At 36.9% G+C, this 26,082-nt stretch overlaps 1 protein-coding gene across 1 annotated transcript in view; it reads left to right on the top strand.

Moving 5' to 3' along the window:
* The first annotated feature begins 2,281 nt into the window (after positions 1-2,281).
* Positions 2,282-26,082, top strand: part of UGGT1 (UDP-glucose glycoprotein glucosyltransferase 1) — a 42,587-nt gene continuing 18,786 nt past the window's right edge. The window contains exons 1-22 of the mRNA XM_009880425.1: positions 2,282-2,406; positions 4,262-4,344; positions 4,898-5,022; positions 5,884-5,996; positions 7,157-7,331; positions 8,267-8,363; positions 10,072-10,150; positions 10,359-10,459; positions 11,329-11,428; positions 12,484-12,544; positions 15,457-15,548; positions 16,222-16,372; positions 16,600-16,719; positions 17,867-17,952; positions 18,388-18,523; positions 19,456-19,587; positions 21,334-21,498; positions 21,740-21,860; positions 22,641-22,739; positions 24,067-24,090; positions 24,613-24,707; positions 25,367-25,573. Coding sequence (XP_009878727.1) covers positions 2,282-2,406; positions 4,262-4,344; positions 4,898-5,022; positions 5,884-5,996; positions 7,157-7,331; positions 8,267-8,363; positions 10,072-10,150; positions 10,359-10,459; positions 11,329-11,428; positions 12,484-12,544; positions 15,457-15,548; positions 16,222-16,372; positions 16,600-16,719; positions 17,867-17,952; positions 18,388-18,523; positions 19,456-19,587; positions 21,334-21,498; positions 21,740-21,860; positions 22,641-22,739; positions 24,067-24,090; positions 24,613-24,707; positions 25,367-25,573 — 2,487 coding nt within the window. The remainder of the gene's footprint in view (positions 2,407-4,261; positions 4,345-4,897; positions 5,023-5,883; positions 5,997-7,156; positions 7,332-8,266; positions 8,364-10,071; positions 10,151-10,358; positions 10,460-11,328; positions 11,429-12,483; positions 12,545-15,456; positions 15,549-16,221; positions 16,373-16,599; positions 16,720-17,866; positions 17,953-18,387; positions 18,524-19,455; positions 19,588-21,333; positions 21,499-21,739; positions 21,861-22,640; positions 22,740-24,066; positions 24,091-24,612; positions 24,708-25,366; positions 25,574-26,082) is intronic.

Here is a 26,082-nt window from a genome sequence, read left to right on the forward strand (position 1 = left end):
AGCCCGGCGGAGCGGCCCCTCTAACGGCGTCGGCCTCTGCGGCCCGTTGGTGTGGGTCAGTCAGCGGCCCAGCGAGACGGGGGCGGCCGCGGAGCTGCAGAGACCACACCCGGGGCGGGGGGTGCTGCTGCTGTTAAACGCCCTTCGCCATTGAGGAACAGAGAATCCGATATTTTTAATTTTCTTTGAATCATCAGCGTTGTCAGCGTTCCCGCTATTCAGGCGGTGTGCCTTCTGTCAGGAGCATAGCGCGGCAGGTCAGGTTTGTATGGACGCACGCTGGATGTGGACCGGTAGCTAGAACAAACTATTTCTAGTCAAAGCTGTCCAAGTGTGTGATTGAGGATAAATCAGTTAAACACACCCTGGGTTAGTTCTAGTATCTATAGCACTGCAACATGATATCTGTGCTCTGAAAGACATTACCCGTGACCTTTACCACTGGCAACACTCGGTTCAGAGACTTTGCTTCAGCGTCCTCGCCTGGCCTGGACGCTGGGGTATGGCATCCCTGCCAGAGCAGGAGGTCTTTCGGCTTTCCTTCCCCAGAGCAGAGCGTATCGCCTGCTCGCTCCCAGGCAGAGTTCACAGTGCCTAGCAGAGGTCAGTGCTCTCTCTCACAGACTGTCAGACCCGCGGCTGTGGGATGATGTGTGAGTTTCCCAAAGTCAACTATATTTTAATCTGAGTAACTTGAGGAAAAATATTTACAAAACAAATGAGGCTTGAAAAAATCCACTTTACAATGTCGCAATTCAGACTGGTTTTCACCTTGTTACCTCACACAGAACACAGCTGGACCTCCTCATGTCATTTATGTTCATTCCTGTGCCTCTTGCCTCTTCTGTTCTCCATGGTGGATTTTCATTTTTCTTTGAGATACCTGTCTTTCCTTTGTTTTATGGCTGTTATTATTCAGGGAGTACAGATATTTCTAATCTGTAGGTTTTCAGTTGGCTGAACTGGTGTCAGGTGACAGATGTGTCCCGTCCCCCCCCGCTTCATAGAGAAAAAGGCTTTTATTACAGTTGTTCACAGAATGGGAAAACAGCCATGAGAGAGTAGCATGGGAGTTTTAACCATAAGAATGCAGTACAGTATATTCATTTACACATTCCAAACTACCATGTATAATTTGCAGTAAATAAGAAGGGCCTGATTCTAGGAGGAACTGCAAACCTTGGGTTTTTTGTTGCACTTGGCAGAAGCTAAGGTTTTACTCCACAAATATTGACTGAGCTTCCTCCTCTGCACACAGCAAGTGGTAGCTGTAACCATTCTGTGTCATGCGATGCCATCTGTCTGCTTCCCAGGTGCAACGTAAAACAAAAGTTGTGTGCTACTGAACAAGTTGCTCTTTGGATATTACAGCAGGGCATATCTGGTTTTATTCTGAAAAAAAGGCCGTTGAGATACAGTGAGAACAATGGGTGAGTGTCTCGGGGGGGGAGGAAGCTTGAATTTCTGGAGACTGTTAGTAGAAAGCTAACAGGAGAATTCAAGTTTTCCATAAGCTTAAGAGGCAAGGAAAGGGCAAGAAAATTCCATTCAACTGTGTTATGGTGAACAGCTCAGAAAATATATAGGCGTGAAAGTACACATGAAGGACAATAAAGAAATGGTGCTTTTTTTTTTTTCCCCCAGCTCATTTCTCACAGTAAATTGTATCATTTGAGTCTGTCTTCATTATTTCATTCATTTTTCAGCTTCTAAATTTGGTGGTACTTAGTGCATCCAGGAAATGCTTGTTTCTTCATTCCCCAGAGAAGAAGTCCACTGTACCCAGCAGAACGTGAAGGGCTGACTAGGGAACCTTGACCTTGCCTGGCTCTTCTGACATTGGTTAGTACACCAACTGATGTATCTTTGCAAGTACAAAATGTGACTTTACTTCTTGTAAAACAAACGGTGGGTAGGTTTTCCACCTAATTTGAAATATGCTTTGTTTGTAATACCTCTTCTTAAAGCAAGTAGTGGGTGTCCCAGAACAGAAGCAAATTTATTTGAAAGCATAAACATAGAGGGAGCTGGAACTGATTTAGGTTTAATTGCAGCTCAGGAGTCAGATCTTAAAATCCTTGTCTCTTCTCATGTTTCCATAGTATTTCGATTTTGTAAGCCCAGGTGAGACTATGATTATCTCACTGATGTATTGCATTAAATGGGCCAACGAATCTTAAAATACACCTTACTGTCTTTGGATATGTGAGCTCCTGTATTTATAAACAGAGACAATGCAAAACAAACATTTTTTTCTTCATCTTTTTTAGGCTTCTATAAAATGGGAATACTTATTGCAGTTCTTGGAATCTGGTTCAGCTCTTCACTTGTAAAAGGAGATTCTAAGGCTGTGACAACATCCCTAACTACAAAGTGGTCTTCAACTCCTTTATTACTTGAAACAAGGTAAGTCATTGTGATTTTTTGTTGACAAATCAGAATATGCTTAGAGGATAAAGTAATGTGTTCTCTTTTTCATTTGTTTTGTGGTGCTTTGGATTCTGGTCATTACTAATTCACTGGCAGTAATAATACTTAGTTGGAGTTGCTGTGCTTGGGGAGATTGGATGAATATTTTAAAGGAGTTAGTAGTTTTTTGCATGGTAAATTTTTTCATTCTGTATTGGAACAAAGATTAATAACAATGAATAATTCCATAGTAAGGATTTTTTGCCTTATGAAGTTTTACTCAAAGCACTAGGTAGACGTGTTTAGCATGGTCTTGTAAGATTCCACAGTAAAAGATGTTTTACTTCAATGATGACTGTAGGTTTTGATACATTCCTGTTGCTTGCCTGTGTTTAGCCCAGTTAAGCTTGAGTTTAACTTTGCTCATGTGAGTTGTGCATTGATTATCTAAAGTCAACTGCTTTAAGAGTTGTGCAAGTCAGCCTGGGAGATTTTGTCTATGGTATTAAAGATGTTTTTTGGGGTTTTTTTCAAAGACAATATTTAAAAGGAAAGTAAAATGCTGTCTTTTCACTGCTGGTCTACTTAGTACTTTAGAAGTCCCCATCATTTCATTTTGTGGTATTCTAATTTGGAGATATCTATGTAAAATAGGACTTTGAGATTTTTGTGTGTGTGTTTAATTTTGTATCACTTAAGGGTATTGTCCTACATGGAAGTCTGCCTGTGTTACTGAAGATTGGTTCACGTGAAAATAGTTGAACATTGATGGGTTTCATTCAAATGGGTATGGCTTTGGGTGAAAGGACAGGTGTGTCCTAGGTGAAATTACTTTCCTGTAACTTTCTCTATAGAAGCTGAAGTTCAAAGACTGAAAAATCCTTAAGCAGTAAAATGCAAAGCTCAGGTGTTAATGCCAGGATTTAAATACCCTGACACTAAGAGACATTTTCTGGGGAAAAGCTCACCCTAAGAGACCACGAAATAATAAGCAAATAATCAAAATAATGTGCCAAAGGCTTGATATATAACCTAACCATTATATTCTAAGACTTTGGGTAAGTAGGATGGTTCATTTGGGGTGAACTGCATAATGATACAGCACTGCAGTGTAAAATCTTTCCTGCTGTTCAATTTACTTAGTCCAGTACTGCAATTCATTACCCAATTGTTCAAGAAGTACGTATCACCTTAGGTCAGAACGAGTTGAAAGGAACACACAAGCTATTGTGGCAGCTAGTAGGCTCTGAATCTTGTGTTGTAGCATCGTTTAGCGTGTGAAGCATGTTACAAGCTTAGACATGATAAAGTATTTGTTGTTAGCAATGTTTAAATAATTATTTTATTATCTAACACTGTATACCTATGTAATCATATTCTTACTATGTGGTGAATTACATTGTCATCATTTGAAGCTGTGACTTCTCTTTTTGCTCATTTAAAAACAAACAACCCCCCGCCCCCCAAGCTAGTAGTTCAAACAAACTACAGTTTGTTACAGCCAAGTAAACAAAAATATGTGTTTTTTTATAAAAGATACGTAACAAAGAAATGCATTAGGGAGGAGAGGTCCCAGCATGTACCCTCCTGTCTGTTAGTGGTCTTTGAGAGATTAATAGGTGCTTTACAAGCTGCTTTCATGTACTATGTGTTTGTCCTGGCCTGCAACTATTATTTGTTTGCGTTTGGTTGATTGTTAGCTTTCTTGGTCTGCTTCTTCTAGAAACATACGGTTTTCTGATGTAGGTAAACATATGGTAGGAGCTAACTTTCTGTAAAGCTTTCCAAAGTATAAGAATTGTAACTTGAGAGAAAATTCATAGATCTAGCTAACTCTTCTCTTCCTACTCAGTGAATTTTTATCAGAAGAAGGTCAAGAAAAATTCTGGAATTTTGTTGAAGCCAGTCAAAATATTAAGACATCTGAACACGATGGTAAGTTTTCATAATCTTTTTCTTGATGATGACTGATAGTTGATGTGGCTGAAAAATTGCCTAAAACATTTTGCCTTCTGTTGTGTTAGACTGTACAAGTCAAATGAGGGCTGATTTCAGTAGTGTTTTTACTGCAAAGTGCTCAAAGCTTTTGGGTATCCATTTGACAAATGCTGAAGTAGACAGGTCTGAAAAATGATTTACTTGCCAGTTTCTGTTTCAACATGAAGTATAAAATACTATAAATGCTTTTCTCTGTGTTTCTATTTCTCAACTGAAATGAAATGGGAGTTTTTAACTGTTTCCCTCCTCCCCAAGCCTGTGTCTGCATCCGCAGGAATGTATATAAGTGTACTCTCATGGATCTCTACTGAAGTTCACTCTTGTCCATCTGTAGAACTGGCTGTAATGAAGATTGAGGAGGAAGGGTCATGTGCATATTTACAATTAATGTCATGGGCTTCTGTTAGTATCAATCACAATTAAGATGAAAAGCCCTTCTTCAATGAGAATATGGTATAGAAAGATAACTGCTTGTACTTTAACTTTGCAGGTAGTGATTATTACCATGAAATGCTGAAAGTAGCCTGCCAGAGTCTGTCACCTCTGCAGCAGAATCTGTTGAAATTTTCCTTGTCTTTACGCTCTTATTCTGCAACAGTTCAAGCTTTTCAACAGGTCAGTACAGAAAATACTCAAACCATCTGTAGAGCATTACCTAAGGCCCAGGAAGGAATGAGCTGTGTAAGGAGACATTTGAGAGTATAAAAAATCCTGAACTCATTAAGTGCTCCATACATGCGAGCTGAAGAGCATATGTATGTGCTAATTTTACTGAGTGCCAAATTTGAGTCCATCTGACTAGACTAAAGAATTGGGATTTCAACATGTCTGCATGTCTTTTATACCCGTTGCACTAATAAATGCCTGAAGATTTTTATGAGGAAAATCCCTATGGCTCTGCGGTACTGTTGTATTGTTGATGCTGCTGCTGTTCCCATTACTCAGTTGTACTTACTTGAACATAGTAACCCACGACCATATAGCTCTAATGATTAGAACCTATGAATGGCAGTTCGTTGTACTCTGTTCTTTTTCACGCTCAGGGTATCATATAGTTCATTGCAAATTGTCTCACATTATAATGTGCTTTATTTAAGTAATACTAGCAGACATCTTCCTTTTTTATCTGGAATCATTTTATCATTTGATGTTTATGAAATACAGAGGTTTCTAATGCGTAATGCAAAAAATCCTCAACCAAAAACCCTACAATTGCAAGCCTCACTTTTTGTACCTGTAACTAGTATTACAGTTAATAGTAATAGACTGGAAAAATATTTATAAGTTGTTAAGACTTAACTCTCCATTTTGCAATTTTTACTATGCATTTGAGTTATATAACAAACAGGGAAGAACTACTGCTTTAGAATTCAGGAAATTGAGGAAGACTGACTGCTAAAGAGCTACGCTGTTAGCATTTTCACTTGTTCTAAGGGCAAACATTCAACCTACTTTCTTACAAATATTTTAATACAGATAGCAGCAGATGAACCTCCACCAAAGGGCTGTACCCTGTTTTTTGCTGTGCACGGGGAGAAGACATGTGAATTTGACTCTCTTGGAAACCTTTTACAGGCAGCTTCAGAGAGGTATTTGCTTAATTTCCTATCATTGGATAAGCTCTTAAAATTTAACCTAGTTACACTTACTGCTGTAAAGAGATTGTAATAAATCGGTAGTTTCTACATTCTTCAGTGTTGATTTATACTGTCCATTGATTGCACAGAAGTGGCAGTCTCTTATTTCTTATTAATCCAGATTAGAATGATTGTTTTCCTATCCCTTGCTCTTTGATATTCTGCTAGGAGGAGGAATGCTTTGAAAGTGCATGGGGAAAGTTGGAAACGATTTGTTGAAGAACAGTAGGAATTCTCAGCAATATTTAAAGCAATATGTATGTAGGGAGAACAGAAAGAGCTGGGCTGCATGTTAAAATGATAGATCATTTCATGAATGGCTTGAAGGATGCATAGAATTTTTCCCAATATCACTTTCTCAGTGTTATCAAAGAAAACTATTAACAGACAATGTATTTCAAATTCAGATTTCTTTACAACAACAGAACTTGATTGTGACTTTTCATAACAAAAAGAAACTATAAAATATATTACCTCTTAAGAAAAAAAAACACCTTAAGTTTCAGTTTGTCTTCATAGTAATCTTCGTAGTTTTGTTTTTTGTCGTTTGTTGTTTTTTTAAAGGTGTGTTTTGTTGATGTGCAGGCATATGGCATCTATAGCTCCCATGCTATTCTTCTGACTCACTGGGAATATTTAAAATATTTCATTGTATTTTAGACAAAATTTAAAAACAGAAGTTGAAAGTAGTCTTTTCATTCACTTTCTTGTTTGTATACTAAGCCAAGGGCAGGGTTCCCTTGAATTTGAGTTCCTTGAACATTTGCTCTGTTAGCCTTCTATTTTTTTTATACAGAATTTATGAAACACCATTGGGGGGAAAAAGTTAATTGAAAATTTAAGGGAAGTGTTTAATTTTTAAAATAAGGATCATAGTAGGTTCAAAATAGCACATAGCTATTTGTTTCATTTTCATATGTCCATTTTTAACAAAGCTTTATCAACATGCATTGAGTGCTGCCAACCTTGATAATATGTGGGAATAGCTTGTCACATGTATTTAGTGAAGACAGGAACAGTGATTAAACATGAGAAAAAGAAATTTTGCATCTTGCATTGAGTGAGGAAATGCTGTGAACCACAGTGTGACAATCTTCAATGTTTACTCTTAGGCCAAAGCCATTTTTGTTCAAAGGGGACCACAAGTACCCAGTGTCAAACCCCGAAAGTCCTGTTGTCATACTTTATGCTGAGATTGGCTCAGAGGAGTTCTACAGATACCATAAGAGGCTTGTCTTAAAGGCTGAGGCAGGAGAAATCACTTACGTGCTCAGACACTATATTGCTGTAAGTATATTTCTGCATTGTAACAGAGGTATTTGACATGGAAAGAGTAACTGGCCTGGCTATTAAAAAAAGAAAAATGGCCCAAGTTTGTTCCCTTTAAATTGCCATTTGCATAATGTGTTGCTGCTTGATATTTGTGTGGAATACTCAAAGTTTATTTTTTTATTGCATGTAGCTGAGGCATACAGAATATTTAAAATCTCACGACTATTTAAATAAGAGGATCATTTGATTTTTTTCAAATGTAGAGTTAAACTCCAGATGAATTACAGAGTTTAATCTAAAAAAAAAAGTTGCTCTACCTATATTAGATAGTCAGAAATAGAAAATAGAAATAGGAAATAGATAGTCAGATCTTTCCCTGTCAGGCCAATTAGTTACTTGATATTAACCTTACAGTACCATTTTCAAATGAAAGGCATTGTTTCTGCAGCAATTTTATTACAGAACCATTTACCAGTCCCAGTGCCATTTATCCTAGTTTCCATCTCCCTCCCCTAAATTGCCCATAAGCGCTGTACTAGTATTTAACTTATCTTTCAAAAGCTCTGAGAAATTTGAGTTGACTTCACAGTTCCTTTCCCTCCTGTATCTGATTTGATGACATGAGTATCCCCTGCCCTACTTGGCTTACACGCTGAATCCTGAAAACATTGTTTTGTGTTCCTTTTTGCTTGCTTTTTTTTTTTTTTTGGTTCATAGAGGTTGCTTTGCCCTCTGAACTTCAAAGAGTTTTGTTGAAATACAATAGGGAATATAATTATTAGAGTACATTACTGCAGAATCACTTAGTATATTTGTTTCTCACTTATGCATTACCAGTTATGTCTAAAATGTGTACTAGCTTGGGATTTCTTAGCTTTGGGAAATGGCAGCTTTTAATTTGTACATCAAAACAAAGACTGGCAATATTGTACTGTTGCTTTTCCTTACAGAATCCCAGTAAAGAAAAAGTCTACCTCTCTGGCTATGGTGTGGAACTGGCTATTAAAAGTACAGAATATAAGGCCAAGGATGATACGCAGGTGAAAGGTGAATTATTATTTTAACTATTTTAATGTGAATATTTTAATTTTGCAAAGAAAACTTTTTTTTTTAATGTGAATAACTGTTCTGAATTGCAGATATTCTTCTTTCTTCAGCTCTTAAATCACTTCTCTTCCTCTCTCTTTTGGGATTATGTTCTTTATGAAACATATCTTTGTCATGGCACTTGTCTTCTGTATTGGTGCAATGCTGGGCACAATGGAGTCATGACACTGGACTAAATCTTAGTAATGGCACTACTAATGCAACTAATTTTTTACCAAATAATCAGATTCTCTGCAGATGTAAAGCAATTCCTCTACCTTTATTTGCCTCAGCTTACCCATCCTCGGAGCAGAATGTGCTTCTTAGAATTCTGCCTGGGTTTTTTTTGGTTTGGTTGTTTTTTTTTTTTTTTTTTGCTTTTGCTGCATTCTTTGGAGCACTGATCTGTTTTGCAAACTCTCACACACCTGCCAAAATTATTTTTGTTAGGGTAATTGTGTGTGTGTATACTTTTTATTTACATGCACGCACACATAAACTCCAGAATTTCCTGTTTTTTTTTCTTGGACTTAAGTAAAAGAAAAAAAAAATTTAGTTAGTTTGAGATAACAGTTGTGGAGAACAGACTCAGACTTTGAATTGGGTTCTTCAGGATTTTGCAGTTTTACTAGTTTTTAGATAGAGATCGAAAGTCTGACTTAGAATATTTTGCCACCATCTAGAATATAGACATGTAAAACCTTTGGTCTTTATTTGTAAAAGTATTTAATTTTAAGAGAAACTAACATACTAGAAGAGGTGATCCAACTTTTTTACTACTGTGTGAGAATTTCCATTAATTTGTCATCAAAAAGTCACGAAAAAGCCCTGATACTGTTTGTAGAATAGGACATTGTAGGTGTTTGTCTCTTCAGGTGGAAAAAAAATTAATTCTGGGGAAGATTTGTTATTTGTAAACTTGTGAAGTTTTATACCAATATTGATGCAGTAATCTAAAATGTTTTATAAAATGGACAAACCGTACTGGCAATGCTACAAGCTGCAAATAGTTCATATATAGTAAGATGTGCATTAGAGGTATATGGTTCTCCTCCAGCTCCTGTCTGAATCTGTGAGTGTTCTGACTGTGCAGTATTTTATTCATGTCTGTACTGCTTTGGCTTGTCCAGAAGCAAACACTCATCTACAAGGTCAGGACCTTTAATTAGACATAAGCATAAACCATCTAGATTGGAGCTGGCTTGTGTCCAGCTAGTTAGGAGATTGTGTGAGTCTTTTGCACAGATTACTTTTTGATGGCTAATCCCAGGACTGGCCTTTACTCAGATACTATTTTTTATCATGTGTTTTGGGGCTAAAATCAGGGTTATGTTCACAATTGAAGTGTAGCACTTACTCGACAAAGCTGGCATGTCCTGAAAGCTCCTGGGTCCTAGTGAATTTCTCTGCAATACCTATAGGTCTCTGAGATTTAAACTTATCTTAAGCTTTTCCTTCTCAATAATTCAACTTTGCTTTATTTCAGCTGTTACTGTGTTCATTTGTAAAGGCAATATCTCTTGGATACAGATTTAAAAGTAAACCTGAAACTTGTCCTTTCTTTCTTCTTTTTGGTTACTGCAGTGTAGTTTTGTTAAACTTGTCAAAATGAGGGCGAGAACTGTTTCTGAATAGCTTGGTAATGGTGGTGTTCTCTGTGTGTTTATAGGCACAGATGTGAATGCTACAGTAATAGATGAAAACGACCCTATTGATGAAGTGCAGGGATTTCTATTTGGAAAACTAAGGTAAAACTCAGTTATAAGTCATTGGTCTTTGTCATATCAAAACACTCTATGCTGAGATGCTCATCTTTTGCTTTGTTATTATTTTTTTACATGTCTGAGTTATCCATATGTGTTAGCAGCATACTTTTTCATATGTTATTTTCTTTGAATTAGCAGCAGGCTTGCTTATAGAAAACCACAGTTGTTGTTTACCCTCATACCTTTTTAGGCAGTTGTATCCTGACTTGACAGAAGAGCTGAAAGAGCTTAGAAAACACCTCGTGGAAAGTACCAACGAAATGGCACCTTTGAAAGTATGGCAGTTACAAGGTAATCTGTACGAAGACTTTCAGTATTGTACTGCAAAAATTTAATGTAAATGTATCTTCTTGTGTTCTACACAAATGAGATTGCAAGTGGCTGTGTACAGTTGAAAGTTTGACTGTAAATTCCTGCACTGGAAACTACTGAATTTTCTAAAGCTCCTTTGCAGTGTCCTGTTGAAATAGCTTTTAGAAAGATTGTTTCACGGGACTTCAGAAGTGAGGTTTGCTTTCTATATTGTGAAGTATAGTAAGCCACTTGCTCTTAAACCAACTACTGGTATCATCTGCTAAATACAGAAAAGTAAAAGAAATGTCAAGTTTCTTTCCATGGTCACATTCCTGGTGTGGAAAGCAGATATTTCTCTAGACCAAAGAAAAACTATGTCAAAAGCATTTGCATGCAACTCTGACCTGTTTCCCTGGAAATCATCTGTAGAGGCCCGTGGAAAGGCTTTTCATCCTCTAAAAGAGAGTACTTTGAAATGCTGAACGTATGTTGTAGCTGCAGAGAATCTACCTATATCCAACAGCTGGCTGTTTATATTGCTAGCTCGTGAAACAAGTACCCTGACCCCTTCTGAAGGGTATATCCTCCCACCTCAGCTAAAAAAAGAGAAGTGATGGTCTAGACTCGTTGAAGCAACCTGTAGACAGGACACATTGGTTCATTTTGAAAGGATTACTTACTTCAAGACAAAAAATAGAAGTTGAATACAAGGAAGAAGATTAAAACCAAAAGTATCTCAAGGCGCAGACAGAAAATAAATTTTCGTAGGTAACAAGTAAGCAAAAAAAGTTGAAAGCTAAAGTTAAGATGACTGCATTGGCTTGTTCTCAGTTTAGAGTTCTTCACTTATGTTTTTTCACTTCTAGATTTAAGTTTTCAAACTGCTGCTCGCATTTTGACTGCTCCCCCTGTGGATGCTTTGATGGTCATGAAAGATCTCAGTCAGAATTTTCCTACGAAGGCCAGGTAACTTTAATTACGAGTTCTAGGAATTTTTCTTACTATCTTTTTCTGAGCAGAACATGAGACAGGCACCATTGGTTGGGTTAATGTCCGAGCTTCCATGTAGCTGGAAGCAAACACTGGGAAATGTTTATGCAGAGAAGTTCTTCAGCTTGTGGTTACAAAGAGGATCTTAGTGTTTCTCTTGGATGGCAGCTCATGTGGACTGGTGGAAAATTTGACAATTACCCATGCTATTTTGTGAAATCCTTCTGAAATTTTTGCGTCGAGTCCTCAAGAATTTACTGGATAGGTTTTCTGCTTGGTGGCTTTAAGCTTTATTCTTCTGGGTTCTGCTTTGGCAAATGGCCCGGTCAATCTCATGCCAGAGACAGATCAGTGACTGTCTTGAGCATATTCAAATTAATTTCAAGAAATCCAGTCATAATCTGATCTGCCCAACCAGTCTAGAAATGTATTTCTTTTGATAAATTCCATGACCTGGGTTGTGAAGATGATATTATAGGAGCTCCTCCTTTTTGAGTAGGTGGAGATATACTAAAAGTAAAAAGAAACTGAATTCTGGTCTTATTTCCCACTAACTGATACTAAGATTGTGCTATTTCTAGCTTCTTAAGGCAGGCATTGCACTCTCGTTGCATTTTTAGTCAGGACTGTGAGCTATACTCATCCATTTTGTGATGAGGAAATCACTAGATCCACTGTAAGGAAAGGAATAAGAACTCACAATGAGGGGTGAAATCCCCCTATTTTCTGCTGCCAGCCTCTATCTTTCTGGCAGCTGCCCACTTTTATTATGGTTAATGTGAAATTAGACACTGAGGGTTGGCATGTGGTTAACATTTTATGTTCTGTTGAATTATATAGTATAAGAAAAAATAGTGCATCCTATTGTTTAATGGTACCACAAAGTGCAGGTGCTTCTCATTGTGGCAATTCATACTAGGAGACTAAATATATTTTTATATAAGGTACAAAAAGTAGGATAAGCAGTTATCTAATTTATCCATTAGATAAACAGAAAGATGATTCACAATATGATGTTTTTATTTCTGTAGAGCCATAACAAAAACAGTTGTTTCTTCGGAACTCAGAGCAGAAATTGAAGAGAACCAAAAGGTAATGCTTCTAGAATGTAACAGAGTGCTTTTGCACTTCTGTTTGAAAATAAATTCAAGCTTTGAAAAGAATTATTCTATTGAAAAGTTTCAATTTTGCTCAAAATAATTACACGGTATTTTCACACACAGCTTTGTCTTAGTATGCATCTGGGAAGTAAAGAAGCGGTGGATTTTCAAACGTGGGTTATATGTAATATATATATAATTATTATATATGGAACATCATTTCCGTATAGGTTGGATGGAGCTTTGAGTAACCTGGTCTAGTGGAAAGTGTGCCTGCCCATGGTGGGGGGCTTGGAACTAGATGATCTTTAAGGTCCTTTCCAACCCAAACCGTTCTGTGATTCTAATTTAGCTTGTTTGCTCAAATATGAAAATAGTAGTGAGAAATTCTTCGAGTGAACGATGATACGGGGTTTTGTTCACCGAGCTGCCACTACAGTGTTGTTCACAGAAGTCTAGTGTTCTGATAGTTATTTGGCAAGCACTTCTTAATGTATATGAAATGGACCTTCTGTTCAGTGTCTGAACTCAGAATCTGTTAATTGTGTGTGTTTATCTTTATAAAATTAATTTTAAATACAATGAAAGTACTATGTTGCTAACCCTGGTGGAAAATGTTTATTTACAGAAAACATACAGGGTAGGTGTTCTTAACCCGTGGACTGTCTTAATCTGATCTACAGGACAGGACTGTGTCAAAAATGAAGCAGTAGAAATTTTGATGTCTGTCACATCAGTCTTTACTTAGTTTCTGAGTTACACGTTTGTAGTGATGGCTTGCCTAGCTGAAGTTGTATAGAGGTGGTTAATATGTTTCTTGTAGGACTGTGCCTGCTGGGCGGCCTTCTTTCAGTCTCTGACCTAGTTCTAACTTGACTGGTATAGCAGATGTGTAAAGTCTGAATGTCATAGCGCTACTCGTCCTGGGTAATAGTTAAAAAGAGGCTGACTTCAAGTTACTGACTTGAAGTTTTGAATTTACAGTTTTAAGGATACAGAAGAAATTTAGTTCTTATTGGCGAATTTGAGACGGTGCTTTGATACCTAAATTCATCAGTGTTTACAAGGATGTCACAGAATAAACTCAAAACCTTCTGCCATGGCATAGAATGATCCATATTGTGTGGAGGAAACAGTTCCAATGTTAAGTGTTTTGAGGTGAAACTAGTGAAGGAATAAAATATAACAACTATCCCAGTAAGTCTACATGTGCTTTGAAACAGAATTATAAAAAACCCAGGTTGTGAGGGACCTCTGGAGGTAATTGACTAGCCTCTGGTATTTGCAGAAAAAATGTTTCAACAACTCTGTTGTCTACTTGGCATTAGCAAAGCAATGAAAAAAGCCAATAGCCACTTGGGAATTTTGTACAGTCTTTTGTACGGAGTTTTGTACAATTAAAATATACCTGGTGGCGCAGTCTGGATAGAGTGCAAAATTGAAGTGTAAGATGGTTGGTTATAAAAACAAAGCCAAACAACACCTTTTGTTATGTGATCTACACTAATCTGTTCACACATTTCAGTCTCACTTGGTATTAACAGGAAAGATACAAAGTATGTCAAGTACACATATGTCTCTGTTTAAAATCTAATCAATGATATTTGGCTAGTCTAGTAGTAAAGTTACCTGACATCTACTTACAAGTCCCCTGAGATTCTTGTTCTGAAAGAGAAATCCCTTGCTGTTCAATAGTGATAAAATCAGAAAAGAAGGGATGCCATTTGACACTGTCGTCCGGTGTGGTTCTGGAAGGGACAAAGTATAGAATGTAAGTGCAAGCTAAAGCTACCTGGTGGCTTTTCTGTTATGTGTTAGATCAGACTGGTCCACAGGTAAACCCATAATTTTGTGGATTCATTTTTATTCAAAGTATGTCTAGGCTACTAGATCCAGATCTGGCTAGATCTAACCCTGCCCTTTAAAGCCATGACTCCATTTGTGTGGATATTATTTGATAGTGAAGTTCACTGCTATTAGTAAGTTATAGTTCATTATGTAATTATCCACAAAAAGATACAATTTAACACTGCATGTACTCAGCTTATTTCTGGGAGCCTTTTTATTTAATAAAATATATAAATTTCTCCTGATCAGATGCTGCTTTCCTGTTCCTGGTACTTCACATGGTACTTTGCTTTGTTTTGCTCACGTTGTTCATGTTGTTAGTGTTTTTAAATGGCCAAATACTACATTTCTCCTTCAGTGTTCATCATGCCTCTTAATAGAATTTTGTAACTGGTACTGCAAGACAAGAGGTACTGGAAGAAAGCAGTGTCATTTTTCAGTTTTTAAACAAAATTTTTCATCGTAGAGTTGGGAAGTCTGCTTCAGGAGGGACTGTTTTATTCACCTCTTCTGATTCAAAATTGTTCTCTGTGATGGCCCCTCAATTCAGGGGCAAGTATCCATTCAAATGGGATGCTGCTTAGAGGTACTTGGAAGAAGTTCCAAAATATTGTTAAGACTTTTTCCATTTGTGTGCTGCCTGGTTTTGGGGAGATCAGAGTACAATAGCAGCTCATCTATTTTTCATTAATGTCATATCCACTAGGTCAGGACTTAATTGGTAGCTTAAACACAGTAGTTAGTTCCACTAGTGAGCACCAAGCAATATCCAGCAGTTTAAGTTTGTTCTGCCCAAAACTGTGTTAAAGAGCTGAGACAGGTAACTGGATACTATTCGTCCATCTACTTTGTGGGCTGTTAGCTAAAAAAAATAGTAAATTCTCTCAAGCATTTCTAATTATTTAATTTGAGCACATGTAGCAAGGACTGTAGTTGACAAATAATGCAATTTGTAAGGCAATAAGGGAGATAAAATCTACAATTTGACACATTAAACTCTCTAGTAATTTTTTTCTGTGCAGAGCATTCTTCTAATGGCCTTCTACTTCCTTTCAGTATTTCAAAGGAACATTAGGACTGCAACCAGGAGATTCTGCCCTGTTCATCAACGGACTACTTATTGATTTAGACACTCAGGACATATTTAGGTAGGAATGTTTTATTTTTCAGAATAATTGTATTCTGTTTAGGAGTTTGCATCCTGCTTGTGCATGGATGATCAAATTATTTAGACAGTTTTGAACCTTCTTCACAAAGTCTGTATCTAGACTTGGTTTAGTTGTTAAGTACTGGGAAAAGGAAATCATGGTTCCTTCTCTTATGCAAGTGCATTTCTAACAAAAAAAACCTGATGTGAAAACTGGAATGCCCTTGAACATTGGAATAGGAAGTCATCTTTGTACTGTTCTTTTGATCTGTGCTGTGACTAGTAAGATTATGGTTTCCAAGACTGTCAACATACAGGTTTTATTTTGAAGATAGTAGACTGATTCTCAAAGGGTAAAGCACTGTAAAGTTTTAATCTGAAAACCACCCTATATTTTAGTCAAGATTTGTTTCAATAATGTGGAATTGAAATTACATATGTATATCATGCTTTAGTTATCTTGATTTAATGTTGTTTTTCCTAGAAATACAATATAATTGAATAGGTGTAAGTTATCTCAAGTTTCTTAGGACAGTTAGAAATAGGTGATAAGTAAGAAGTAATGCACAGACACGGCAGATTTGTTTATACCTTTCATCTCTTAACCCTTAGGGTAAGAGCAAAGTATTTGCTGTGTCTTTAAAATTCAAGAACTTTTTTTCTTTTCCTTCCAGCTTGATCGATGTGCTACGCAATGAAGCCCGCGTTATGGAAGGCCTGCATAGCTTAGGAATTGAGGGTCTGTCTTTGCACAATGTTCTGAAGTTGAACATCCAGCCATCAGATTCTGACTACGCTGTGGACATCAGAAGCCCTGCTATTTCAGTGCGTATGGCTTTAGGAGAACTTTAATTCTTATCTCACAATCAGCTGTGAAACTACAGCAAAATAAAAAAGGAAAGTAAGGTTATAAATATAATTAGCTCTTTTTAAAAAGCTTAACTTTTTATTCATACAGTTCTCAATATAGTGTCTGATTTTAAAATATTTTACAGTCTTGGATTTGATCAGGAGGACTGTCAGTGATTTAAATGCCTGTATTTTTTCTTTAGTGGATCAACAATCTTGAAGTTGACAGTCGGTATAATTCCTGGCCTTCCAGTGTGCAAGAACTGCTGCGTCCCACGTTTCCAGGCGTGATCAGACAAATTAGAAAAAACTTCCATAATTTTGTAAGTAATAATCTGACTAGAAATGAAATGTGCGTTTTGTTTTTTCAGCAGCAGGGACATTAGCTTTTGCAACTTACTTACACATATGCTGGATTCCCTGTCACTTAAATAACTTGAGATAGGATGCTTCTCTAAAAGGTTTTGTTCTACCCATACTAGTAAGTTTTGGCTGAGATTCAGAGATTACTAAGCGTGATTCTCTGGCATCTATTAGATGCCAAAATTGCTTCATCAATGGAAAAGATACTATCTGACCAGTAAGAATTCGGTGCATTTCAACTTTGTGATAATACCTGAAGTTGGTTAATGAAATCCCTCAAATTTGTTAATTAGCATCTTAAGAGGGTTAAGACCAACTTCATCTGTTTCACTTAGAAAGCACTCTTGCACCAAGACTTCAAAAGAAGATCAACAGCCCTCGGCTTAATCCTGTGTGTCCTTTTAGTCTTTAGGTAAACTGTTAAAGTTAGATCTAATAAGAAGTTTGTGAATTCTGTACTGTAACTCTTGTCATGTGGCAGAGTGGCCCTATAGAAAAAATGAATCCTCTTGATTAGTGGCAAATAGGGACTTGAATCACCTCCAGCTGTGGGAGCATTAATATGTTATCTTTTTCTCCAGAGTTTAGTACTTCTAACAATGAAATTATTAAATGGAAAGACAACACTTGGCATGAACAGAGGGCCCTAAATTCATTCTGAATGGCTCAGTTCTGACTGGGTTTGGGCCTGCTTAGAGCAGCCCAATTCTTCTTAGCAGCATTGGTTCTCCAGGGCCTTGAGCGGAGCAATGCTGTGTCTCTTAATTCTGACAAGTGCCTGTCTCCCATGCACATCTTAATGGGTGGATTTGTGTACATGCAGAGGCAGATGCCTAGATGCTAGGGTATAGTGAGGTAAAGATATAACGTACGTAAGGAGTCTGGTCTCTTCTGGTTAAAGGAGTGGTTTAGGCTGGGTACTTTAGATAATAGACTTAAAGACTTCAGAAGAAACTGTTATTCAGTGGGCCTCATCTCCCTGGCTGTTTATAAAATGGGTCTGATGATAATTCTGCACTGAGACGTGAATGAAGCTATCTCTAATGAAATACCTGTATCTTCACTTCTTAAGGGAACAGAAACTTTTCAATTGCAATTTGTATGCAGGTACTGATAGTAGATCCTATTCACGAGAGCACAGCGGAATTACTGAATGTGGCAGAGATGTTCTTCAGTAACCATATCCCACTGAGGTAATTGCTATGTTTTAATGGGAATTTTTTTACATCAGTTTTATTTTTGTGACTTTTGCAATTGTAAAATTCTCATTGCTAGGACACTGTAGAAATGTTACATATCTTGTATTGGTCGTTGGGAAGGGCATTTGCTAAATACTTTCTTATTTGAAATTTTTTTAATATCACTTTTGTTACTAGCAAAACAGAACTCAGTTTCTTTAACAGTCCAAAAGAAATTTAAAAGCAAGTACTCTGGATGAAAGAGAGATAAAAAGCAAGATTAGAGATTATATGTCCTAAGTTTGATTCCTGGCTGCTCTGCTAAAATCTTATCAGTCTATTCCAGAATAAGCTTTTGTCTAAGATGATGATCATAGCTGACAGTTGTATGAAGAGCTGATTATTTATTAGTATAATAGAGTCTTGATCTGGGGATTTGTTTGATTGCAGGATAGGACTAGTCTTTGTGGTTAATGACTCAGAGGATGTTGATGGACTTCAGGATGCTGGTGTTGCCCTCCTCAGGGCATACAATTATGTGGCACAAGAAATGGACAATAATTATGCTTTCCAGACTGTCATGTCTGTAAGTATTCATTTAAAAGGGAAATTAATGTTTTAACATTTTCTGTGTATGTAAGATTATGTTAATGTACTAATATGTAGATAATGGAAGAAAGTTTTCTTTGACTCAGTATCAACACTAGTATCACACAATACATGTTTCTTTATAAAGTGCATCTGACCTAACTTTAACAAGTGAGACTAGACTTAAATGTGACACTTAACACCTCTGTGCATTTTTCTGATACTGCCCCTTTGTTCATTCTGCCAATGAATTCTAAATGGCTGTATCCCTTGAGTATTATAATTTGTTTTGAACAGTTCTTGCTGCATACTTTTGCCTCATCAAAGGATAGATAACGTAGGTGCTAGTAAATGCATGTTCACTTGTGGTTTGACATTGTTGTACAAATCAACAAGCTGGGGCATACTGTAACTTTAAACTGCTTGTAATTTGAAGACAATTACTTTTATTCTCTTTTTTTTTGGTATATATTTGTAAGTCAAAGTAAAATCTTGTTCCTTCAAGAGGGAAACAGTTACCTACTTTACATGTGACATCTGCTGTATTGTTTATAAGCATGTTTTGAGTCCTGAAGGGAAGGGTAGCTCTTTGGATATGCTTTACTTGAGCCTCTTTTCCCCTAAGCACTACTTTTCACCCTTAAATACCTTTTGTAATTAAAGATGCAAGTTATTATTTAAAGAAATACATGATATTTACCTCTTTCCAATCTCACTGGAATGACTATGAGGTAAAGCAAGGTAATTATAACAGCTACAAGTGCTTAGGAGCTGTTATTGCAGCTAATAACTATGAAAATGTGTTTTGCAATCTGGCTGTTAATGCCTTATTGTAATTACTGGAATACAGGTAACAGGTCAACTTACCTTTGGTAAGGACAGAAGCTTTACAGTTGCAGCTGTAAACTTGTATTTGTATCCCCCTTTCAGATATATAACAAAGTAAAAACCGGAGATCAGCTGAAAGTGGAGCACGTGGTTAGTGTTCTTGAGAAACAGTATCCTTATGTGGAAGTCAACAGCATTCTGGGAATTGATTCTGCCTATGATCAAAACAGAAAGGTACGAATTAATGAAATAGAGCTTTTTTCACTTTTTTGTTTCAACACCATTTTGAAAATAGTTACATACAATTTCTTGATCCAGTTCTCTTACTAACCAGGTAGCTATTTTGTTATCACATTGGGTGACTTCTAGGAATACTTTAGTAAGTATTTATGTTCAGTACAAAGCTTTATATAATATACAGTAATCGATATTAAAAAAATCTGTATGTATAGTAACAGAACCAAGATAACTTTCTTGTGACTCATAAGTCATGCTTTCATTCTGGTATGCAGACTTCAGCAGAGTTTAAAGTTGCTTGAAAAAAAATCAAGGTGATGGAATGGTTCATAAGAAAACCCAAGGGGCTAAATGTCTGTGAGGGATTGGTGTGGGTTTTCTTTATTGGTATTTGAATACTGTGTGAGATAAAGTAACAATGATGAATTCAAAATGCCTTTCCTATAGCAAGGCACTAAACAATCTTCCTCAAATAATTTCTTAAAGTTTTTTTTAGGGTTGATGCTTTTCTGTAGTGAGAAAATTGGGAACGCAAAGCACTATTGGATCACTTATATGTGAGATAAAGCAGATTTTATCTAAGGTTCTATAGGGAGATGTTTATATTTTTTGTTAAATATTCTAAAAGAAAGAATGAAAATACTGTCTACAATAGCTCTGTAACATAGATGATACTGTCTACAGCTGTACATGCAAAGAATGCAGTCAGGGTTACATAAACAGGCTCATACTCACACATGAGGAAAGTGGAGGGAAAACCATTTTGTAGAAATCAAAACCCATAAAAGTAAGACACATGTTTTTGTATGACAGGAGAGGCCTGTTCAGTTTACAAACCAGATGCCAAATCAAACCCCAACAAAACAAAAGCACCCCTGCCCCCCCCCAAAAACTCCTAACACATGCGAAGTGCTGTCCTCCAGAAGGCCTGAGAGACCATTCTGAAGGCCTTGCTGCAACTGGTGTACCTGACACCATTCCGCACAACCACATCTTAAAACATTGCAAAGCCTTTGGATAAGGAAGGAAGCCTTTAGAAAGAGATTATCTCCATATAAAGGACACAAGTTAAAACAGTGCTGGGCACTCATGTGATCGGAGCTTTGTGATAACTGTGTCCTTAAAAGGTCTTGAAAGCCCTCAACAAGAACCTCTAAACAGTAGAATCTGATTACCTTGTGTCCGTAACAGAGTATCAATAATATGGTGCATTCTGCAGTGGTTACATGAAATGGGGAAATTTGTCTTGACGTAATAACCCCCTCCCCCACAAGTAAATGTTTTTTCACAAGTTTAAGAAACATGTTCTTAAAAAAATAATAAAAAAACTCTCTACCCTGTCTTATACTACAACTATCACTGCTTGCATTGCATTTGCTTCCATGTGCAAAGTCAGATTTCCTTTTGTGCATTTTTTGCTATTACCAGAAAGTGCTCTTTAGAATTAATTTATTTACCTTATGAACTTAATGGAATATTTAGCACTTCTGTATTATGAAGTAACTCTGAAATGAGGTAAAATGTGAAAATTATGAAGAAACTCTGAAAGACAAGGACATTTTGTGCATGTAAGATATAGAAAGTGTCTTGTGCAATGTGTAAAATCAATATTCTCTGTATCATATAAAAGCTGGAAGGACATCTTAGTGTGTTTAGAATAGACTTGTGTGAATATTGCATGGAAACATTAAGAACTCTCATGGTAATGGGCTGATGTAAAACTACTTCTTTCCTTGCATTTAGGCAGCGAGAGGTTACTATGAGCAAACGGGTGTAGGTCCTCTCCCTGTTGTGCTGTTCAATGGAATGCCTTTTCAAAAAGATCAGCTGGATCCTGATGACCTAGAAACCGTGACAATGCACAAAATCCTGGAAACCACAAGCATCTTCCAGCGAGCCGTGTACCTGGTAGGTGCTGAGTTCAGCTGTGAATTTAGAGATAAACAAGATCTGGAAAAACTGACTCAGAAGTCCCTGAATATGTAACACACATGACAAATTAACTTGCATCGTTTCTTCATTTGTTTTGGTTTCTGGTTTTTTTTGTTGGTGGTGTTTTTTTGGGTTTTGGTTGTTTGGTTTTTTTAAGTTATCTAAGGCAAGTATACATGTGAAATAACAAATATTGCTCCTTTCTTCTTTCCTTCAGGGTGAATTATCTAATGACCAAGATGTGGTTGAGTATATCATGAACCAGCCTAACGTTGTTCCAAGAATTAACTCAAGAATCTTAACGTCTGACAGAGATTACTTAGATCTGACAGGAATGAGTAAGGGACACTTCTAATTGTGTTAAACCTGAAGTTTCTGAGTCAGACTTTTGCTGTCCCAATGGAAAGCTCTAGTGGAAAAGTATTAACAGCTCCCCAAGTGGTGTTCTAGCCCTGGTGCTGGGGGACATGTTACGTACCATACCAACGTTAATGTCTACAGATTTTTCAAAACAGGAATGTGTTTTGATTTTATACAAACCTTTAGGGGAATATGACTCATCAAGTTGAGAAATTAGCAATGCTAGCAAAAACCAAGAACAGTCATATAATGTATAAAGCAACAGCTTGTTTCTTATTTCTAATTTCTAGCCTTCTTTTGAGCAGAGATTGACAGTCAACTCTGGAATTACTTAAGGTTTAGCAGAACTTTTCCTGGCTAGATGTACTAACATCCAGGGACTGCAGTGACTCTGCAGTGTAATGACAGTATTGCAAAAACACTTGTACAACTATCTTTTTTGAGTTGCTTGAAAAATAGTAACATAGTGGATTTTTAAATATGTATTATTTACATAAATTAACTTCAGCTAAGTGAGACTTGAACATATAATGTATGCAATGTAGTTGTTAATGTAGCTTATGAGACAAAATGTAACGTATGAGACAATAAAAATATATCCCTCAGCTTATATATTAACAGTGGAAATGAGACATAAAAAGCAGCATCAGGAGGAACTAAATGGGATGTATTCTTAATGTTCTGGTAATTGCAGTGATTTTTCTTTCATTTTACATGGAATAATTGCTTTGGCATCTAATGCGTTTTCTCTTTCTCAGATAACTTTTTCGTGGATGACTTTGCTCGATTTACCACGTTGGATTCCAAAGATAAGACAGCTGCTGTCGCAAACAGCATGACCTACTTAACAAAGAAAGGTAACATCTGCAGTGGATTATAAACCCAAATCTAATCTTATGTGGGTTTCCAAGTGTATATGCAGTACTGAACACAAGCACTGAGCCTTGTTCAGGCCTGTGGGTATGGCCTAATGGTGCAATCTAACTGTTAAAAAGAAGGATTATTTTTTTTTTAATAAGACATGAAATCTACATGGAATAAGAATGTTCCCCTCTTTAAGCCCAGCCCAACCTTCAATGAATAATGAAGTCCCACCCAATGTGGTCTTGCTATATGGCAGATGGCCACCAGAAATGCAGCAGTGTAAGCTCTGATCCTGCACTGACTAGAAAAATACAAAAGGGCGCTCTCTCTCATAATTCAAAATGACTAAAAAGTTAAATGGATTCAGAAGAAAATTGTTATTGCCCATTATATAAGACAACACCTAACACAGTCTGTGCGGGTTTTATTGCTTATTCGATGTTAGTATTGTTTTATTACAGTTATACAGAAAGTCTCCTGTTAGTGTTAAAACTCAGCTGTACTTCTCAATGTAAGAAATGCGTGCACAGACATACTACAGAGCTTGATCAGGCCTTTTTCTATATCCGTTTCAGTTAGGTATCATAAATAAGCTGCTGTCATTTGAACCAATTAATCTTATTGCTGTCTGTCACCTTTACTAGACTCCCACAAGTTTCTCCAGCCACTGCCACCTGCGTGCACTGCCTTAAATGTTCCCATTGCTCCTTCTGTCTTGTGTTTGCCCTTGGTTCATGTGCAGTCATTTAGATCCCAACAAGGTTCTTGTTTTGCCTTTGTAGACTATTAACTAAACCTACACCTCCACATGCTCATTTGAAAGTCTGCATTAATTTGCAGTCCCATGGCTTGACAGTTTTGTGGCACTGTCTCTTCTGTCATTTAAGATATTTAGTAACTGGTGTCCTATTACAGTAATTCTCTAGCACGTTTATTTTCTAAAATAATAGGAAAGTTATATGTATTGCTGGCTCAGCAATAGTACTGAAATAGCACTGTCGTGCTAGTTTTTAAAGAGGGAAGAGAACAGAAACAGTCATAATGGCATGGCAGTTTTTGCAAACGGGCTGGTATGAAACTGATAATGTGTAGTATAATTAGTGCTGTAGCATGAAACAAAAGTATCAATCTATTTGAGGGGAAGAAAAAGTCAAAGTTTATTCTAAAAAAAAATAGTGCAAACTTGTTGCTTGTTGGACTTGAACTTTAGCGATTCAGTTACGTCCAGTACAGTGCTGCAGCTTCTTGATACACATTGAGATTACTGTCAAATTATTAATGTCTCTCTCCTTTCCCCTTTCCTTTCTGCTTTTTGACCAGGAATGTCTTCCAAGGAGATCTATGGTAACTCATGCTTTAGCATTTTGTATGTTGTTGTTCTGGGAATTTTCTGGTTCCTTTGTAACATTGGCTTTAGAACCAGCAGGAAGTGAAGCAAGCTGTTCAAATGCATGTTTGCTGCAGCAGTTGTTTCTCTATACAAAACTGATTTTGTGAACTAACAGCTTCAGTATGAAGAAGTGGTATGTCTGTAATCTAGTTGGAATCTGTAAGTGATTTATAGGTTCCTTTAAAATTTCTTAATTAAAAAGGTAGCAAACAAACAAAAAAAATCCAGCTTAGGACCAGTGGTGCACGCTGTCCCATGTGGGTTTTCTGAATGAGGTAAATGAAACCTAATATAATACCAATACTATTATTCTTGTCTTGCCAGACTTTAGCTTAGCTTCATCCATAACTTTCCTATGTAATTTTACTTTTTTGAAGTCTTTGCATGTGTATCATATTTTTTCCTCCAAATGAGGAAAAACTGAAGCTTTCCTTCCCTTCACCCTTAGATTTCTCCTTTTTTTTTTTTAATTGCAGATGATTCCTTTGTTAGACCAGTTACTTTTTGGATTGTCGGTGATTTTGATAAACCTTCAGGGAGGCAACTGTTATATGATGCAATTAAACATCAGGTAGGTAATATTTTCATTTGAATGGGGTAGCAGTGCTAATACAGCAGTAGGTAGAGGCTTGAAAAACGCAGTTGTGTTCCTGTTGTATGACCTGGGGAGATTGGTTCTCCCTGCAGGGTCTGTAATTTCCAGCCTCATCTTCTTTGTAGGGGCTGAAACATTGCTGACCTTCTTGTACTAGGACAGAATCCCCTCTTGGCACTGTGCTAATACAATAAAGAAAAGATGTTCTGTTAAGCCTGTGGTTCTAAATTGAAGATGTCTGTGTTTTGGTTTGGAGATGAACATAAGCGTTGCTCACTGCTCTGTCTCACTTGTTCTGGGAAGATAACTGAATCATAAAAATAAATAGCTTACTCCTAAATCACTGTTTTGCCAGAACTCTGAGTGGTGGCTACAGTCCTGTATCTCTTATGTAGCATAGTATTATCTAGAAGATTCCCGTCACAGTGGTGCCTATACGTAAACTAATACTTGATGTTAAATTAGTTTATTCATGCTTTTAGCCTTGTGCTGTTATTTACCTAATTTGGAATCTGGTTTTCTGGTTGAGAAAAACAAAGCTTTCGCTGTAGTGTTTATTACAATAGACTTACTCTTCTCATTTAAAACACACCTGAAATCTAAAACTTTCCTAATGCATGTTTTGTTAAACACAGAAATCCAGCAATAATGTTCGAATTAGCATGATTAACAATCCTAGTGAAGATCCAAACAGCCAGAATACACTTGTTGCTAAAGCCATATGGGCAGCTCTGCAGACACAAACATCCAATAATGCCAAGAACTTCATCACCAAAATGGCAAAGGAAGAAATTGCAAAAGCAGTAGAGGCAGGAGCAGATATCTTAGAATTTGCTGTCGGGGTAAGTATGTTTGTTGGCATTTACAAAGGTAGGGTACTCTTGCTTGTTCTTCTAATGAATTTTTTAGTGTAGTATGTTCATATGCAAAAGATGCAATAACAACGGAGAGTAACACTGTTGGCTTTGCTGTTGGTGTGGGTCTTTTTCTGCTCTGAAAGGTAAACTTACTTAAATATAAGAGTCCATCTAAAAATAAAGTAAATCCTCGTACACATCAAAGCTACATAACTTTGAAAAGTCAAAAGGAATGCAGATTCAGGGATCTGTTTGAGTGAGTGAGTCAATTGTTTCTTGGGGGGTTAAGAGAGAACTATAAACTTTAAAAATCTGAGGAAAAATCCTACATTTCTCTTTTTCGAAAGTTAGGCAAGAATCACTTGAGAACAGAAGAATGAACCAACTGGTCTAAGCAGCAGCAATTACTAGGGCTGCGGCCCTTCACATCAGAAGTTAGGAAAATGTTTGAAGGTGACAAGCAAGAACTAGGCTTAAGACCACAAAGAAAAGGG

This window comes from Charadrius vociferus, unplaced genomic scaffold, assembly GCF_000708025.1.
Source record: "Charadrius vociferus isolate BGI_N301 unplaced genomic scaffold, ASM70802v2 scaffold270, whole genome shotgun sequence".
NCBI classification, from domain to species: Eukaryota; Metazoa; Chordata; class Aves; order Charadriiformes; family Charadriidae; genus Charadrius; species Charadrius vociferus.